The following is a 17,960-nucleotide window of genomic DNA, read 5'->3' as shown; positions in this document are numbered from 1 at the left end:
TTCCAGTGGGTGTGGGGGCGGAGCAACACCTTCAAAATATCGTTTTATGAAGAAGAGACATAAAATGAGCCCCAAGTGGATAATGCGTCCGTAAAGCATCAGCGTCAGGAAACATTGCTAGCATTAGCACATGGCGGGTGAGGGCTACCAACTCCCTTCACAGAAACATGGACCCGGATGTGGGTTTTGCTCGTTTGTCTGCAGACTCTTGCGTGGCATCTGTAGCCGCAATGCCATCTACATGCTGCAGTCGCCCCTGAGCGTGCCCATCTCTTCCGGACCTCAGGGGCCATGAAAGGTCTCTGGGCTACACGCTGCTTCGGTGTTAAATTACGGAGTAAATGTATCCCTAAACATTAGCTTTGCTTATTTAGCAGGTAACTGCAGGAAGACAAAAGGCACACATCTGCTGGGCCAGAGGCTTTGGCTGGATAAGTGGTGATCGTCACACCGCAGGGCGGCTCTTCCCCCAGGAAGCCTCCTCGCACCCGTGAGACCAGCGGCAAGGCTGTGGAGCCGGAGGTGCCCAGGGGGCCGCCCTCGGGTCACCTGCTGTGCGGGTTGGAGGGGGACGGGACACTGAGATGAACAATCCCTGCCCACCATCCCTTGCGCTTTCTCTTCTGCCTGCCATCTCCAGCAGCAGCTGCGTGCCCAGCCTCTGTAGCACCTCCGTGGGCAGGTCCGGGGGTCCTTTGTCCACAGGCTGAGCGTCCATGTCGCGAGCGTGGTTCTGATGGTTTGCATTCCTCCGGGCGCTCGGACTGTTGCGCCGGAATCAGTGGGTAGTTTTACAGTCACTCAGAATCACCTTGGATGGCAGGTGGTGGAATGTTAGTTGTTTTGCTCTGTTGAAGGCTTGGCTGAGTGTGCCTGTCCTGGCAGGAAATGGAGCAGGTTTGGGCGGACGTGAGGGACTTTGGAGAGATGATGACCAAGTCCCCCCTGGCTTCCTGACGCCCGAGGATGCGTCACAGTGACCTCGGTGACGCTGCTGTCATGGTCAGGGACGTGCTCCCAGGCTGCCCGTCCGCGTTCCTGTCACCTTGTGATCACTCTCATCAGGGTTGGGGTTTGGACACTCGTGTCCCTGGTGTCCCGTGTCTGATGGGAAGGGTGTTCCAGGATGAAGCCATGTTCCCCAGGGAGACGTGTCCCAGGCAGGTGGGTGGGGGGTGAAATGCTTTCCAGGGTCAGGATTTGTTCCCGGCAGGCAGGTGTGTGGGGCTTCCTCTGTGGTTCCTCAACAGCCAACCAATAGCGTGACTGCGTGCAGGGGGGCGGCTGGTGTGGAGGGAAGCCCTCATCTCAGGGCGCATGTGGGTGGGTTTGCCAGAGGTGAGGTTGGCAGGCAGGGCCCTCGCTGGGGCGTCTGGGGTTGGGGGGCTGCCTGAAGGCAGCAGCATCCGACCGTGAACCGTGGCCCTGCAGCAGGTTCTCAGGGGGCCAGACTTAGATGGGGTGGCTGAAGGGCAGGGGTGGGGATGGGTGGCTGCAGGGCAGGGGTGGGGTTGAGACTGAGGGGCCACGCAGAGCACCCCTGGTGACAAACAAGAGTGTGTGAGGCGCACAACAATGATGCGGACATGAGCTGGCAGCCCGCGTTACTCCGTGAGAAGGAGCCAGCGTGGAGGCAGGAGCTGCTGGGCGCTGAGTCTGCAGCTCAGGCCTCCGTGTGGTGGTGGGCGCCGTGTGGTGGAGACGCCTCAGGACTCACACCCAGTTGTTTCCCGGGCTGGCGCTCACTGCCCAGGAAGGAGGCACCCCAAGGACATGCTCTTTGGTGGGGCGTGTTTCTTGAGAAAGGAATTCCAGGAGACAGTCCTCTCCTTCTCCTTCCTCTTCTGCTCCCGCCCCTCGGGCCCTGTCATTGCCCCAACCACGTGCCGCCTGGCTCTGCATGTGGAGCTTGGACTCTGTTGTGGGACCGTCCCCTTGCTCCTAGTGCTTAGGGCAGTGATGGCGAACCTATGACACGCGTGTCAGAGGTGACACGCAAATTCATTTTATTGGTTGATTTTTCTTTGTTAAATGGCATTTAAATATATAAAATACATATCAAAAATATAAGTCTTTGTTTTACTATGGTTGCAAATATCAAAAAATTATTTCTATATGTGACACGGCACCAGAGTTAAGTTAGGGTTTTTCAAAATGCTGACACGCCGAGCTCAAAAGGTTCGCCATCACTGGCTTAGGGAGGGGGCTAGGCCTGAGCCAGGTGCTGGCCTTCTACATATGGAGGGAAGGAGCAAGGCACAGAGGGGTGGGGATGGGGTGGCTGAAAGACGGCTTCCTGAAGAGCAGCCTTGGGCAACCGATGCGTGAACAGTGCGTACTCAGGGCCTCTGCGCTCTCTATGGCCAGGTCGATGCCCGCCGGCGGCAGTGCAGGCCCGGCAGCGGCAGCTTTCACCGTGTGGACGGCGGGCTCTCAAACCACAGACCCAGCTGGGAGGTTATTCACCGACGACTTCCACGCCCAGCGTCTCATCCGTGGAGTGGTCCATGGACACGCCTGGCGGGGACAGTGTTCCTGCGTGTCCGTTTACAGCCCAAATCACTTAAAAGGGCCTCAGAGAGGGAGACCCAGCTCAGGGGGAAGAGCTCGGTCATGCGGATGCATCGCTCTGTGCGGCTGAGATGGACACAGCGATGCTGAGGGTGGTACACGGGGCTCAGGCACCGTCCCCGTCCCCTTGTCCTCGTGCTCTGGGAGGTGGCTGAAAAGTACTATCACTGCCTCCCCAGTGGTCTTTAAAAAAATGCTTTTATTGATTTCAGAGAGGAAGGGAGAGGGAGAGAGAGACAGAAACACCAACGATGAGCGAGAATCATGGATCGGCCGCCTTCTGCACGCCCCACACCGGGGACCCACCGCACAACCCAGGCACGTGCCCTGACCGGGACTCGAACCGTGACCCCCCCGGTTCATGGGCTGACGCGCAACCCCTGGGCCGCACGGGGTTTGGACTGGGAGGGTGCACACCTACCTTTTCCAAGTACGTGTAACTCCACGTTTTGCCATCCGCGAAGACCCGCGACACGATGCGCCCCTGCCCGTCGTAGTCCACCTTCTCGCTGGTGGTGCCCCGCTGGATGCTGGCGATCTGCCCGGTGGACGCGTAGGTGACGTTGACGGCCATCAGCTTGCTGCTCGGCAGCCAGAGCGTCGGGTGCCCGGACGTGTCGTAGGCGATCCGCAGCAGGAACTTGCGGTGGTCGTCGTAGATCTTCTCCGTCTTCGTGGTCCGATCGAAGTCGACGGAAAGGAGGTTCCTGCCGTTGACCTGTGAGCACACCAACCGGGCGACACGATAAATCACACGGATCCCGTTCCCGCCCCGGGTTACCCTTCCGTGTCCCCACCGCGGCTTAAACACCATTTACGGTGATTGATTCTCTTTGTCAGTAAATTAATTTCGCAACTTCTCGCGTACGAGTGCAAGGCAGCAGATTAACTGCTCCTCTAAAAGGTTTCATTAAGCAGAAAGACAGCCTGGCGTTTGTTCAAAACCCTTTCAGTTAAACTTTGTAAACTCGAGCAACCGATAAGAACAGCACCAGAACGCGTCTGCTTTAGAGCTGGTTCAGACCATACGGAGGCGGGAAATACGTCGCTGCAGATGGCGCCCGGCCCCTCCCACGGGCACTGGGAGGGAACTGCTCAGGGGTTAATCGTGGCCGCATGAAATACAACAGGGTAAGCGGGGCTGTCGCCCTCTGCAGAGCAGTTGCGTGGAAGCTGGAACCCACATTACCATAAATTATTAACGAGCGGAGACAGCAGGAGGCTACAAACACGAGCATTGCTTTTGGCCAAATGCTGAAATGTCACCACTTTCCCGAATGCCTTTTCCTTGGATGCCACCTGGTTGACTGGCAGGGACTTCAGATCCTCTGCTCCCCCGCCCGCCCGGCCCGACGTCTGTGATTCGTTTACGAGTCTCGCACCACGTTGCTGGGAGAGGGTCTCTGTGGCCCACGCCACGGCCAGAATCGTCGACCACGTGTGGTTGTTACTGTCGGTGACCCATGGCGCACCCAAATCAGCAAGCGTCACAGCCGCGGGGATGTGGCCTCGGTTACGTGGCCTCGGTAAGTTCTACCTCACAACGGCCCGCAGTGTTCGCAGCCTGGGGACCCGCAGGGGGAGGCGGGGACCTCGGCTCTTAGGTCTGCGATGTGGCCTGGTGGCTGGTACATAACGAAGTCTTGTTGACCGTTTGGATTGTTACAAATTAAATGGGGAGATCTTAATTTCCCACGACCATGTCCCAGCTCGGACCTTCAAAATGGAGCACACAGTCCCTTCCTCCCCAGAGCGAGGAGGGTCTCCGTGTAGAACCAGAGAACCAGCGACATAAGATCAGATTTCCCCTCCTTCCCTCTGCTCTTCCTAATTTCCTTTTATGTCTGAAAACAGACAAAACAAGGATACACTTATACACAGCTCATCACAAAGAACAGCCGCAACATATGCTCGGGGATTGGCCTGCTCTTCCCGCTCCTGGCACCTGCCTAACCTGTGCCCGAAACAGCCCCTTCCCGTCCCTGTGCTGCCTGGTCTGAAAGCCAGCGTCCGCGGACAGGGTGGATTCTCCGGGGCGGGGTTAGGAACACACGACCAGGCCTCTGTTGACAGCGTACTTGCCAGAGCCTCACGTGATTCTCTCACGTAACAACGGTGGGGACAGAGGCAGGGAGGGAACATTTCATTCATCCACAATACAGCTCTGTCATGTCTGCTTCGTGAGGGAGCATCTGGGTAATATGTTACTCAGATCATGCTATAGACAGCCATGCCCCAGATAAGGCCATAAGGCTGACGGATGTTATGATTTCCCCAGAAGGCTAGTGATTAGTAAAAAGTGGAGCCCGGTCTAGAACCGCGGGTTCTGAATTCCAGGTGGGCTGTGTCTTTGGAGTGCAGACCGGGGAGCACGCGTGGGAGCAGTGTCCTTGCGTGTCTGATGAAGACAGTCCTGTGCCTGAGACTGTGTGTGTGTAACCTGCCTGCTTTAGGGACAGTGAGTAGGAGACAGCCTGGAGCTGCCTTCTGGTTTGCAATGGCCCCAGGAAGCAGGTCCTGGGGAGAAGCAGAGAGGGGTGCAGGCAGAGGGGGTGCAGGCAGAGAGGGGTGCTGGCAGAGGGGTGTAGAGGGGTACAGGCAGAGAGGGGTGCAGGCAGAGGGGGTACAGGCAGAGAGGGGTGCAGGCAGAGAGGGGTGCAGGCAGAGGGGGTGCAGGCAGCCACTGAGGCCAGGCTCCCTGTAAGGAAAGGTGGCAGCTGGAGTCAACTGTGGCAACAGCCCTCGCCCCTCGCCAAGTGACCTGGGGCAAGTCCGAGCCTGCTTTCTCGCCCATCCATCACGTCACCTCCTCCTGGCGTCCACTGCTCTCCCTTCTCACTCCTCTCCCTGAGCCGCCCTCCCTCTGCCTCCCCAGCCCCTGCCTGCCTCCTGATCGGGGACGGAGCGCGGGCATCCGGGCTCGCACAGCCTGGGTGCGGGTGGGGTGGGAGCACGTGGCACTGGTGCCCGAAGACCTGGATTCAGTACCAAACACCGGCCTTGCTACTGAAGGGGCATCAGAATATGACCCGTCAGGGGCATGCAGACTGTATTTGACCCATCGGTCCTTTTTTCACTTCATTTTTATTTCTTGGAAATAGAGACAGGGTTGTAGTCAGTAGCTGTTTTTTGTTTTGTTTTGTTTGTTTTTTGTTTACCCTAAAGGTTTGTCAAGGTAAATCATGTTGGATTGTGATAATAACCATTTTTGGTGTAGAAAACATGGACATTTTAATGGTGTGCTCTGTTCTCTCTCTTTGATTTTAAGTACTTTTGCTTAATGGCATGGCAAGTGATTTTAGGAATAGTTACCTAGTTATCTGATAAACTAAAACCTGTTTACTAATAGAAAGAATGGGTCAGGCTCAGTTTGCAGGGGTCTGAAGGTGGTTTTCTTGTCACCTGTGTTTTAGTACCGAGTCTATGTTGTCTTAGATTAAGCACTAAATAGGTGTCCTACGTCACCGCGTGCTTCCGAGATATACGCGGCTCGGTGTGAAATGGTCACGCAGAGAACACTGCAAAGGCCAAGGTCACCAGCATAGTCAGAAAGGTCATTACATTCCTCTTACACATCCCACAAGTCCATGGCGAGGAGGCAGGCGCTAGGTCTGACGCCGATACTCCTCCATGGGCCAAACTGTACTTTAAAAACTTGAGAATATAAAGAACTAGCCACCTTCCACTGGCCAGCCCACCTCTCCATGCCTGTCTTTATGATCTGGAAAACTTTCAATAGCGAAGCCCTTTCTTAATGACCCCCATCCCCGCATCAGGAAGCCACCATCCCCAGTGGGTGACGGACAAGCTAAGATTTAAAGATGACGTTAGTGAAATAAGAACCCGTTGGCACCCGGGCCGCTGGAGGCCGTGCTACATGCACTTCCCTGATTTCCCGGGAAGAACCATTTATGGTCATAGACTCTGCTCTCCGACACTCACCCTGAGCTTCCGGCCAAAGACGTTGACTTTTCCTTGGGCTTGCTCCTTCCGGAACCTCCACTCCACCAGGTTCTGGCCGTTCTCCCCGGGGAGGGTCATGTTCCTCTTGGCCATGGTTGGGTTGGCCGTGCCGGCCAGCACGTGCGGCTCCGTCTGGTAGTGGGAGTCGAGCCCGCTGGCGTAGATGATCCTCAGGGAGCCGTCGTAGCCGATCTGGTAGCTGTTTCTCAGCTGGTCTGCAGGACAAGCAGCAGAGAGCGTCAGCCACAGGCGTGGATTAAGCACTCGGCCGGAGACGCCGTGAGAAGTGACACCAATTTCTAAACTGTTGACCGAACTGCATTTGTAAGGAAATAAAAACGCTTAAGGACGTCCGCTTAGGAAACAGTAAGACGACTCTGATTTCTGGCATTTCACGCCGCATCGGGGGTGGCCGACGGTGAGAGGAGAACGTGGGGGGTACAGGCCTTCTCCGCTATCGAGGGGCTCCTTTTCCTCATCTGCCTGACGAACTAAATGAGGGTCGTGCAGTGAGCGTTCTGCAAAGAGCCAAGGATGTGCTCCTCCGGAGGCTGGTGTCACCTCCAGCGTCTAGGGGACCCTCCTCCCCCGTCCCTGTATCTTTTACCAAAGGATGCTGAAAGGATTTAATAGCTATACCTTCTCTACCCCAAATATACAGTGTCCCAAAATTCATGCAAGATTTGCAACTCAATTCGATTACAAATCTCGAGTGAATTTTGGGACACCCTATATAAGGCAACTGTTCACCTGAAATGGACATTAAAAGAAGAGACTCATCTTACATTCGGTACCAAAGACATTTCGTATTGTAAGCTACTGCTTCAGCTTAAGATGCTCGAATAACAGACGATTTGGAGAATAAATGAACTCGAGCAATACTAATTTCAGACGACTGAGCAGAATACCTGACAGAATCAGTAACAAACAACAACAACAAAATGAGTCGAAGAAGTTTAGCTCAGAGCTAGCAATTCCCAAGGGCTACGCCCTCACAACTTTGCATCGTAAAGGACTCTGGCGGGAGGTCCCGTCATGGAGACGTTGGACGCAGATGCCTACAGACTGAAGAGCTCCAAGTGCAGACATTACATACGTGCATGTTTGGAACTGGGATAGAATCTCCAGTGACCACACCACAGGGGCATTCAGACACCGTGTCCCGGACTCAGGAAGGGCCGTGCCCCCAACACGGGACGCCCGGCGGTGAGGGTGACGGGCTCAGGACACCAGGACGGTGACCCAAGGAGGGTCTGATGATGCATGTGAAGCGTGGGAATACACTGTTTTATTAAACGGGAATGGACGGTTTCCAGGTTAACAAAGTGTTTTCTATATGACGTAACTTTATAATATAGCGTGTCCCCAAAAGTGAATACACACTTTAACAGCTGATAACTCGCTTCATTTTCACTCCTTTTCAGGTTTAACTGATCTGAAATAACGGGTGAAGCCAAACTAAGCTTCGAACAAAGAAAATGTACCCTAAAGGGCCACTAGACTTTTTTTTTAACGGGGATACATGAAAGATAAAGTTTATGGTACAAAACAGGCAACAGGCAACACACAAAATGATTCTTGATGTTTGTGATTCCATCACTTTGCGTTATCAGCAGTGTCTGGACCAGAACGGGCATCAGTTTGAAAACAGGCATTGATAAAAAATAATTGTTCCTTTCTGTAGATTCCTGTACATTTTGAAAATGAACTGTACGTTAATAAACAGCGACTTTATAACCAATGTATACTTTTTTTGGGACACCCTGTATGTACATATAACTCAACAACCATTACGTGTAGACATGCGGCTGTCTCCTCACCATCTCTGGAGGTTTCCATGTTCCCCTCCCCTGTTCCGGTTCACCTGAGACAACGAGGTGGCCACGTTCTCTCTGGGGGCCGGGCCTATGTTTAAATGGTGCTTTCGTGTTTACCTTGAACCATGGTGTAGAAAGAGTCGATGGAGGACAGATTGGAAGTGATGCTGACATCCTCGTCTCGGCTGGACGACTCCAGGTCCACGGTGATGGCCCTGTCCATGTCGCCATGGAGGTTGGTGACCACTCCCGTCGGGAAGGTGACGTTGGTCAGGCGACCTTCGCTGTCGTAGCTGAATACAAAGGCAGGGGCTCGGTGTTAAATGGGCAACGGGGGTTCTCCTCTAAGTGTAACGTGCGGCTCCGTCCGCTGCACAAATTGGGAAGAATATTTGTCTTCGCGCAAAGAGCGGTGCAGACAGAGGACTTCAAACATGCTTTGAAGTCACCAAAGCCTGTTTGACACGGAAACCCTCCCCGGTGAGCGCGAGTCAACAGCACACTCTCCCGCCCAGCGCATCCGTCTTTGAAGTGTGACCAAGACCTGCCTGCACATCCAATTTGCTGTTTCAAAGGGAACATGTTTGCTGATGTTAAACTCCCAAGTATTCCTCCCCATTTCCCACAAAGTAGACTTAATGCGCAGTCCTATCAGTTTTGAAAGATTTAGTAACGTCTGCTCTATATGGCAGTGCAACCCGAATACATATATAACTTTGTGAAATAGTGTGTATACATACAGGTATGTATTTGTGTATTTAAACATGCTCCTTGAGTGTCCTGAGACATCTTTAACAAACTAATAAGATAACAGTCTATTAAAGACTTTCTTATTCTCAGGGATTGACATGTTTTATCATGGTAAACTGGGGCGTAAGTGTTGGGTGGGATAGTGAGACTCTATCTTGTCCACACTGACATGGTAGGATTGGGAGGCATTTTGAACAATCATCCTAAATAATAAAAACCCTAATATGCAAATCAACCGAACAGCAGAACGACCGGCCGCTATGACAGGCACTGACCACCAGGGGGCAGATGCTCAATGCAGAAGCTGCTCCCTGGTGGTCAGTGTGCTTCCACAGCGGGAGCACTGCTCAGCCAGAAGCCAGGCTCATGGCTGGCGAGTGCAGCGGCGGTGGCAAGAGCATCTCCCGCCTCTGAGGCAGCCCTCTAAGGATCCTTCGGGGGCTCCCTGCAGGGAGTGGGCTTAAGCTGGCAGTCAGACATCCCTCAAGGGGTCCTGGACTGTGAGAGGGTGCAGGCAGGGCTGAGGGACCCTCTCCCCCCACAAAGTGCACGAATGTCATGCACCGGGCCTCTAGTTTATTATATTTACTGAAATGAGGTATAATGTTTACTGACATTTAATGATTACTTGCGTTTTTATTATACTTACTTTACTTTTTATACTTTTATTACTTTTTAAGCATATAATATAGGAGGCACTAATAATTTAAACGTTAAGATACATTTTATTTTAACTTTGTTGATTTCAGAGAGGAAGGGAGAGGGAGAGAGAGAGAAACATCAATGATGAGAGAGAATCACTGATCGGCTGCCTCCTGCCCACCCCTCACTGGGGATGGAGCCTGCAGTCCAGGCATGTGCCCTGGCCAGGAATTGAACTGTGACCTCCTTGTACATAGGTCGATGCTCAACCACTGAACCACACCGGCCGGGCCTTAAGATACAGTTTAAATAGCTGTCCCATAATCATAAATATGTATTACAGATGCAGCACTTCACTAAAGAATTGATTTTTTTGGTGACTTTTCCACTTGTGGTAGCATCAGAGAACATTTCAAAAATGACAATGTGGTTTGAAGAAAAAAAATGCAAATCATGGCTGAAAAAGCAGGGATTTCCTTGGGACAACCATATCCTTAAGATTGGGTTTCAGATGGGTACTAAGGCTGCTTCACTAATAAAAGGTCTAAGCGAACTGGAGACTCTGACCAAGCCCTACCCAGGGTCAGCCCAGATGTGGGCCATGTAGAGAGAGCACCTTAATAGCGACAGGCAGGGGAGAGAGCGTGGAGAGCATCTTAATCATAGGTGTGAGTATGGGCAACAAGGGGCAAGGGCTACAGAAGTACCTACATGATATTCTGTTCTAAAAGGACAGAGGGCTTTTAAAGTGTAAAAAACTAGCTTTGAGAGCTTGGTTAATAACTAGGCGAAGGTTCTAGGTCATGAGAGTAGAGAGGACAGGGTCACGGTGGGGCTGGGTGAGGAGACGGAGGGAGAGCACGGGGTCTGCTCAGCCCCCCGATCGCTGATCCCAGTGCCCCCATGGGCGGTATCAGATCATGGCTGGACTGACATGTTCTGACACTCGGCCACGCTGCTCAGCCAGCGGCAGGGCTGGGGCCTGGGAAGAGAGCAGCGCGAAGGAGAAGCGAAGAGAAAGAAAATGCGCCATTAAGTGCAACCACTGTTTGGACCCATAAAAGGCAGAGCTGAGATAGGAAGGGAGACCGCCCCACCCCCCAGCCTGCATGCAGGAGCCCAGCCCGGTGTACCGCTGTCCTTGCTTGGAGAAATGACTGCTCTCCAAGACACAAATACACGCAGGCCTATTTACACAGAATCACTGATAACACCAGCCTGCGGAGAGATCTCACCTGGATGTATTCTTATCCCACGTGACGTTCTCACAGCGTAGCGTGGAAACGCCGTGTTTTGAAGAAAGGATCATCCTTTTGAATCTCCTATGGAGCATGTATTCACACTGCATTCTCCCTCCCCGCCGTTTCCAGACGGCAAGTGGGCACGGGCTGTGGTCAGGAGAGTTGGTCAGCCTCTGGCTGCATCTCACGCCGGGCCATCCCTGGGACCTTCATGCCGGGGCCCAGGCCCATTATCCTTGTGCCAACCACGGGCTTGGTTCCCAGGGAGTCCAGCTTTCCGCAGGCGATGCCACCTGCCAGGTCACCTGCCCCCTTTAACCCTCCGGCTGGCGTACGTTTTCCGGATCCATACAATCTAACTCGGGAACATCCCGTCTCCCGCAGAGAGCATCTCCCAGCTGCCGCCTTGGCTCTTCACGGCTCACCCCTGCGCCGTGTCCCGTGGCAGGGATGCCGGGCACACGCATGGGAGAGGGTGCTGGCACGCAGACCCTGACCTACCAGCCCTGGCTCTCTGGGAGGGAAAAACAAGTCCCGCTGCGGGTGGTGCAGTGAGTGACCGGCTGAGCTGGGGTCTGCGTGGCCTGGTCGGTCTGGCCGGGAGGTTCTGAGTTGGCCCTGGAGGAGCGGCCGAGTGTCCGTGAAGGTACCCATGGGGCTCAAGTGCACACACAGGCGGGCCAGGCGGGCGGCCAGCGCGAGGCCCCAGCACCTGCCTGCCCAGCTCTTCCCAGCTTCTCACTGAGCGCACAGGGCGGGCGAGGTACTGCGGCCACAACGCGCACGCGGAGCCGGATGGGAGGGGAGTCACGCAGGAAAACTGAGCTACCGAAAACGAGGGCCGCGTGGGCTCGGGGCGCACGGAGAGATGCCACCACGCCGAGCAGCGAGGGAGGCCCACCTCAGCTGGGACCTCGCCCAGCCTGGACCGAGACGCAGGATTTAGGCAGAAAAGGCAGGACGGCATTCCGGCCACGGCCACGGCCACGGCCACAGCAGGTGAGGGGTGGAGGAGCATGGAAGGGCAGCGAGGTCAGGGAGTGGACAGCCCGGCTGACGTGGGTCCTCTTAGTGTCCATTCTGCAGTAGAGGGAGGCCCCGGCGGGTTTCACCAGGGGGTGGGAGGAGAGGGGACCGTTAGAGCTGAGGAGCGTAGTAAAGGAGGAAGCGGGGACGTTAGGAGCTGATGATGGCAGCACGCACAGAGCCGGGGCGAGGGGCCGGGTCAGGCGGAGCGTGCCTCTCAGACCTGACGATTTTCCTCGCCAAGAAAGAAAGTCAGGGACAGACACGGGGTTTTAAATGACAAACGATCACCGGTTTCCTCCAGGGTTTCCTAAAGAAAGGCCCGGCACACAGATCAAAGCTAGGAGGCACCTGACTTCAGGGCGAGCGATCTTTCCGAGGAATAGGTGAAACCTGATAAAAAAACCTCCCATCATTATTTTGTTTCATTTCAGTGGGGACCAGCGACAGCTGCCCCCCAGGTCAGCACCCACGTCCAGAGAAATGAAAGCAAGGTGCACATGGCCATGCACGGTACCAGGGGACTTGGGAATAGGGAGTGAGCGAAGGAGGCAAGGGCGACTTTAGGGGACTTTGAGAATGCCAAGTGACCCCTCCTGACCCGGACAAAAACAGACACACAACGCCCAGCAACCGGCCAACCGCCCTCTGAAATACGGGGGCCGTGGGAAGGGAGGCCTCCCCCCAAACCTACGCTTGTGGACATACTCCCCACTTCCGGGCGCTCCGTGGCTGTCCTCACTGCAGCCGGCCTTGGCCTCCGGGGTGAACAGCCCTGCCCAGCCTTTGTTTCTCTCTGAGTGCATCTCTTTCATTCGTGTTGGGACTTCACAATGCGACAGGCCCCAGGGAACTGGAAGAGAACATCAGCTTCCTGCTCTCCTTCTATTCATGGGCCCAAGCCTCTGGGCTTCCAATTCACAGCCCCAGCACATCCTCTCCGCTCAGATGGCCCCTCCCAGAAGCCTGGCTGGGAAAGGGCTCGCTCCCCAGGCCTCAGGGCCTCCGTTCGTTCATGTGTTCACTCATGGGATGCCCTTGTCTGATGTTTATCTATCTGTTGTCTCTAATTTTGTTGCGTTTTTGCCTAGCCTTGCTGTTCTAGCCTTTGTGGGATACTATAAACTCTCTTTTCAAGTCTCCTAAGCAGGGGGAATACGGACAAATGCCCCAGAGATCGGGCTTCAGCCATTCTCTGTGGAAATGATGTATTCCTCCGGGCGGGACATTCTCTCTCTCCCCTCACAGATACGGAGTTCCTGATCCTTCCCTTTGTCTTCATCACGTCTCTCACGTCTTCCCACCCCCACAGCTGCCCTAGATTTAAAGCAGGTCTGGCCTCTCCCCATTGTCACGGGAACGCCAGGTGACACTCCTCCGTGAAACATCTGCAGTGGCCCTTCCACTGGGAGAAGATCGACGGACTCAAACTGTGACCCACACGTGTTAGCAGACGATGGATCCCGCACATTTAACCTAGCAGGATTACCTATTGTCTTGAGTGCTTCCCTGGGAGTAAAATCCTTTGATCTCCTTTGATCAAATGTTTTTAAAATTAATCTTCTGTTTTTGAGAAAAAACCCGTGAAAATAAGAGCAGGGATCGAGAGAAGCCAGTGAACCCGAGACGAGAACGGGAGGTGGAGGACGGCCCCAGCCCTGGCGCCGAGGGCCGGCCTCTGATGCAGCCCGACACTGAACGGGTCTGTCTGAAAAACGGGGCAGGTTTTGTACGGATGCTGTAGTCTTGGCAGTGCCCTGCGCCCGCACCTTTCTCTCTTCGCTGTGGAAGAGCGATGAGAACCTGCCCAGTGTGTGTGTGATCACCGGATGGTTTCTCAGGCAACACGCCTGTTCTGAGAAGGCAGGACAGCCGCAGGGGCTGCTGGGTACATTCTAGGGGCCTCGGGTTGGGGTCATGTTCCTCTGTGTCTTCCCCACCCCAGCACCAGCCTGCCCTGAGAGCTGCTTAGTCGGATACATCCGTCTTCCTGCACCTTGACCCAAAGCGAGGACCCCCACAAAAGACCTACCTAACCTGGGGCCCCTCTCACACAGAGCGATAATCTTTTCTTCCATCTATTGGAGTCTCTTAGGTTCAAATTTCCTTCAGTTTAACAGCCAGCGAAATCCAGAAAAGTCCCCTCCATCTTGCCACCTGTTGGGCAATGCTTTTTCCGCACCGCTAACGTGTATCAGACTCATCCGCCCATTCTGAAGTGGACACACTCACTAACCATCATAACAACAACGCACGCGTCGATCACACCTTGATCCTCATTCCTGATGAAGGACGCGCACCAATAGCCAAGTCAGAACAGAATCCCATATAAACGCGGTGGGGGGCGGGGTTGGGGTCCTAAGAGCAGTCCTGTGACTTGTAATACAAATACCAGAAGAACTTACACGTGAGCATCCAGTGAGTCTGAGATTCGCGTATCCTAACAATGACCTCACAGACAAATCGTAACTTCTTTGAATTCTGCAGCAGAGCTGTCTGCAGGGAAACCTCAAAAACAAGGTTCCATTTAGAATATGCAAACTGCTTCCATCAAGTTAACCAGAGTGACCCACCAACTCCCGGATCATGGACTCATCTGGTACTCAGCTGACTGCTACCTATGTTCCACCAAAGGTGACAGGGAAAATGCAAAATAGGACAGTATTTTATGTGATTTTCATCTCCAGGGCTAAGAGGATCTCAATGAGAAAGGGTCAGGGTACCATGGGAGGCGGGGAAAGGTGGTTAACACCTGCTTCAGTTGCACGTCTCTCAGAGGACTTGCCGATGGGCCCAATTCCCGCCAGCACTTGGCTCCATAAACCAGAGAGGGCAGAAGCCTGCAGTTCAAGCCTCTACTCTCTTTTTCAAACACCCCAGACCAGTGGTCGGCAAACTCATTAGTCAACAGAGCCAAATATCAACAGTACCACGACTGAAATTTCTTTTGAGAGCCAAAATTTTTAAACTTAAACTATATAGGTAGGTACATTGTTATGAACTTAATTAGGGTACTCCTAAGGCTTAGGAAGAGCCACACTCAAGGGGCCAAAGAGCCTCATGTGACTCGAGAGCCGCAGTTTGCCGACCACGGCCCCAGACAACAGGAGTTCAGGACAACAGTCAAGGACAGAGCTTCCTCCTCCCCTCGGGCCCAGCCCTTTCTCTGAGCATTGAGCCTAATGAGAGATGGTTACAGATATGACATATTTTTTTCAAAATTGAATAAAAAAAGGGACCCAGTGTCCCTTCCTTACATGACCACATCAGGGATAAATGATGAAGGGATGAAGCCCAGCTCTGAAATCCAGAGGCCTGGAGAAAAGGACATTCGGAATTAGCTCCTTTTGGGGGTGGGAAGATTCTGGGCTGGCCACCACTATGAGGAGGGTCATAATGATCATCTATAAGTCATTAACATATTGTTTATGGACCGAGGACCATTGACATGAGTAGGACACATCTTACTTGTTTAGATAACAAGTTGTGGGCAGGTCTTGACATGTAGACTTACCAGGCGGCGGATGGCAAGGGACATTTTTGCTCCCCCCAAAATCTGTAAAACAGAACTGTGCACGTCCTCATCCTCCTGGATTTATTCCAAGGGGCCCTGAATTTGCAGAGGACAAACTCATCTTTCTCTCTCGTCTTCCTCTCTGTCCCCTGGCCCGTGTCTGTCACACACAGAGCCCCACGGGGAAACGGCTGTGCAGGGAGAGCAAGGAGACACGGGGTGTGTGTGTGTGTGTGTGTGTCTCCCAGTAAGTCAGAAAGGCTTACATAGAAAAGCAGGGAGCCCACTCGGACAGAGAAACCTAATTTATTATTATGAATTGCCACCACAAGCACTGGCATCGTATAAAAATTATGAGGTTTGACAGAAAGGCAATACGCCTAACTATTTCAGCAAAGGAAACGTGGTAATTTGAGAAATGATGCTTCTTTTGAAACAAGCCTTGACAGGGGCCTAAGAAAAGTTGAGGAGAAACGCCAGAATCACAGATTTTTTAGCGTAGGAAGAGATCTTTAATGATTAGGACGTCTTTCCTTTTACAGGTGAAGGCACGGCATTTTGGGGAGGGGCTGGGACTTGCCCACAGTCACCGTGTTAGGGGTAACTGACCAATCGGGGCAGGTCCCCAGGATCTCAGGTCCCCGTGTGGTCCAGGCTGCCTGTGCTGCCTCTCGGGAGAGAGACCAAAAAGAGAGCAGCGAGGGAGGAGGGTGCTGTGAACACTGAGGGAGGAGGGCGCCGTGAACAGTGAGGGAGGAGGGCACCATGAACAGTGAGGGAGGAGGGCACCATGAACAGTGAGGGAGGAGGGCACCATGAACAGTGAGGGAGGAGGGCGCTGTGAACACTGAGGGAGGAGGGCGCCGTGAACACTGAGGGAGGAGGGTGCCGTGAACACTGAGGGAGGAGGGCGCTGTGAACAGCGTGGATGGCCGTCCCAGTTGTCTCGTCTCCCTCATGGCCTCCCCCGACCCTGGGAGGGAGTTCAGGAAAGAACAGTGTCCAGCCTGTGCTGTCCTGCAGCCCCCAGACCTTCTGAAACCCTCCCAGGATCCTGGAACCTCGGCGAGGGGCTGGGAGGTGGGGTGGCCAGGAGCAGGGCTGCTGGACTTGCTCTGATTCTGAGGTCACAGGAGGGAGTCAGCGATGCTGACCGTCTCCTGAAAATCCCCAACTGTCCATCTTCAGTTCCGTGATGGTCAGAGAAAACAATAAAAAGTTCCCTTCCACCGCTGTCAGCGTGTCCATTTCCTGCTCTGTTATCAAACGACTAGAGGCCCAGCCCGCAAAATCGCATGGGACCCAGACCCCCGCCACGCCACGAGACCCATCAATGCACCTCCTGGTGACTGGTCGTTTGGTCGCTACAGTCACTGGCTTTTTATAATATAGATCCTTTATGATGGCGGCGTGTGTTACTCAGTCTTAGGGGAGCCGTGTGATGGTCACTGAGACGACCGTGACGCGTTAGTCTATAGAGGGAGTCAAACTCTTTTGGCAACTGCACGGCTCACTCTTGAACCGCCATGGAGCCGTTCTGCACACCCACAGCCATCACCTGCTACATGGTACCCAGGGCAAGAGTTAGTGCGGCCCTGTGACCACTGCCGCCCGCAGAGTACACTAACGATACCCGAGGAATTCGGTAACTTACTGTGCGCTGAGATAGACGGACACAACCTGACGAATCTGTTCCTTTTTTTTTTTGAATAATCTTAGTAACATACGATTTCCTCATTTCCCTTCCTGCTTTGACACCAGCACAGAACACATTATTTCTCAAAACTGGACTGCAGAAGAAAACTGTCTTAAGTCAGGTGTTAATAACAGCATCACCCCGGTCGTGTTCAGGCTGTTGTCTGAAACGGACAGCAGCCCTTGAATCAACTGTGTACACATTTTTTTAACTGATGTTCCTGGGATTACACATTCTGGTTAAACACTTAAAGCAAAAATTATTTGTTACTGTTGGTGGATCCAGCTTAAAAACATATAGCAATTAAAAACATATAGCCATTAAATGAAATAGCAAAAACGGAAATCAACCACAGCATTTCCCATTAAGTGATTTGCTGATAAAAAAGTCTCTGAAAAATAATTCCGGATGCCGGGAATGTGCTCTTCCATGAAGACAGGGGGAAAAAAAAAGGCCATAAAGGAGGTGGGCCGGGCTCCATATCTCGGTCAGAATTGATCAAACGGGCCGTTCTATTGTTAATGCAGCTTTGGCAGAAAGAACAATGAGACGTGGCTTGGACCTTGCGTCCTCGGGGCTGGATTCGGGCATCTGTGTAAGGAAAGGCGAGGCCCTCAGTCTGTCCGGGGAAGATGCTCTATCGTTCGCTAACAGCGCTGTTACAGCAGCGCACACACAAGGAAACACAACACGGCCCCCACGTCCGGATACTCGGACGGGAGGCAGGACCGACGTGAATG

At 53.4% G+C, this 17,960-nt stretch overlaps 1 protein-coding gene across 1 annotated transcript in view; it reads right to left on the bottom strand.

Annotated features, from left to right (window-relative positions):
- TENM3 (teneurin transmembrane protein 3) overlaps positions 1-17,960 on the bottom strand; it is a 420,114-nt gene that overhangs the window by 8,015 nt on the left and 394,139 nt on the right. The window contains exons 21-23 of the mRNA XM_023759395.1: positions 8,469-8,644; positions 6,514-6,749; positions 2,993-3,289 (exon numbers count right to left, since the gene is read on the bottom strand). Of these exons, the coding sequence (XP_023615163.1) occupies positions 2,993-3,289; positions 6,514-6,749; positions 8,469-8,644 (709 nt within the window). The remainder of the gene's footprint in view (positions 1-2,992; positions 3,290-6,513; positions 6,750-8,468; positions 8,645-17,960) is intronic.

Source organism: Myotis lucifugus, unplaced genomic scaffold (assembly GCF_000147115.1).
Source record: "Myotis lucifugus unplaced genomic scaffold, Myoluc2.0 scaffold_154, whole genome shotgun sequence".
Classification (NCBI taxonomy): Eukaryota; Metazoa; Chordata; class Mammalia; order Chiroptera; family Vespertilionidae; genus Myotis; species Myotis lucifugus.
The sequence above is the reverse complement of the archived record's forward strand: the minus strand, read 5'-3'. Positions and strand labels throughout refer to the sequence as shown.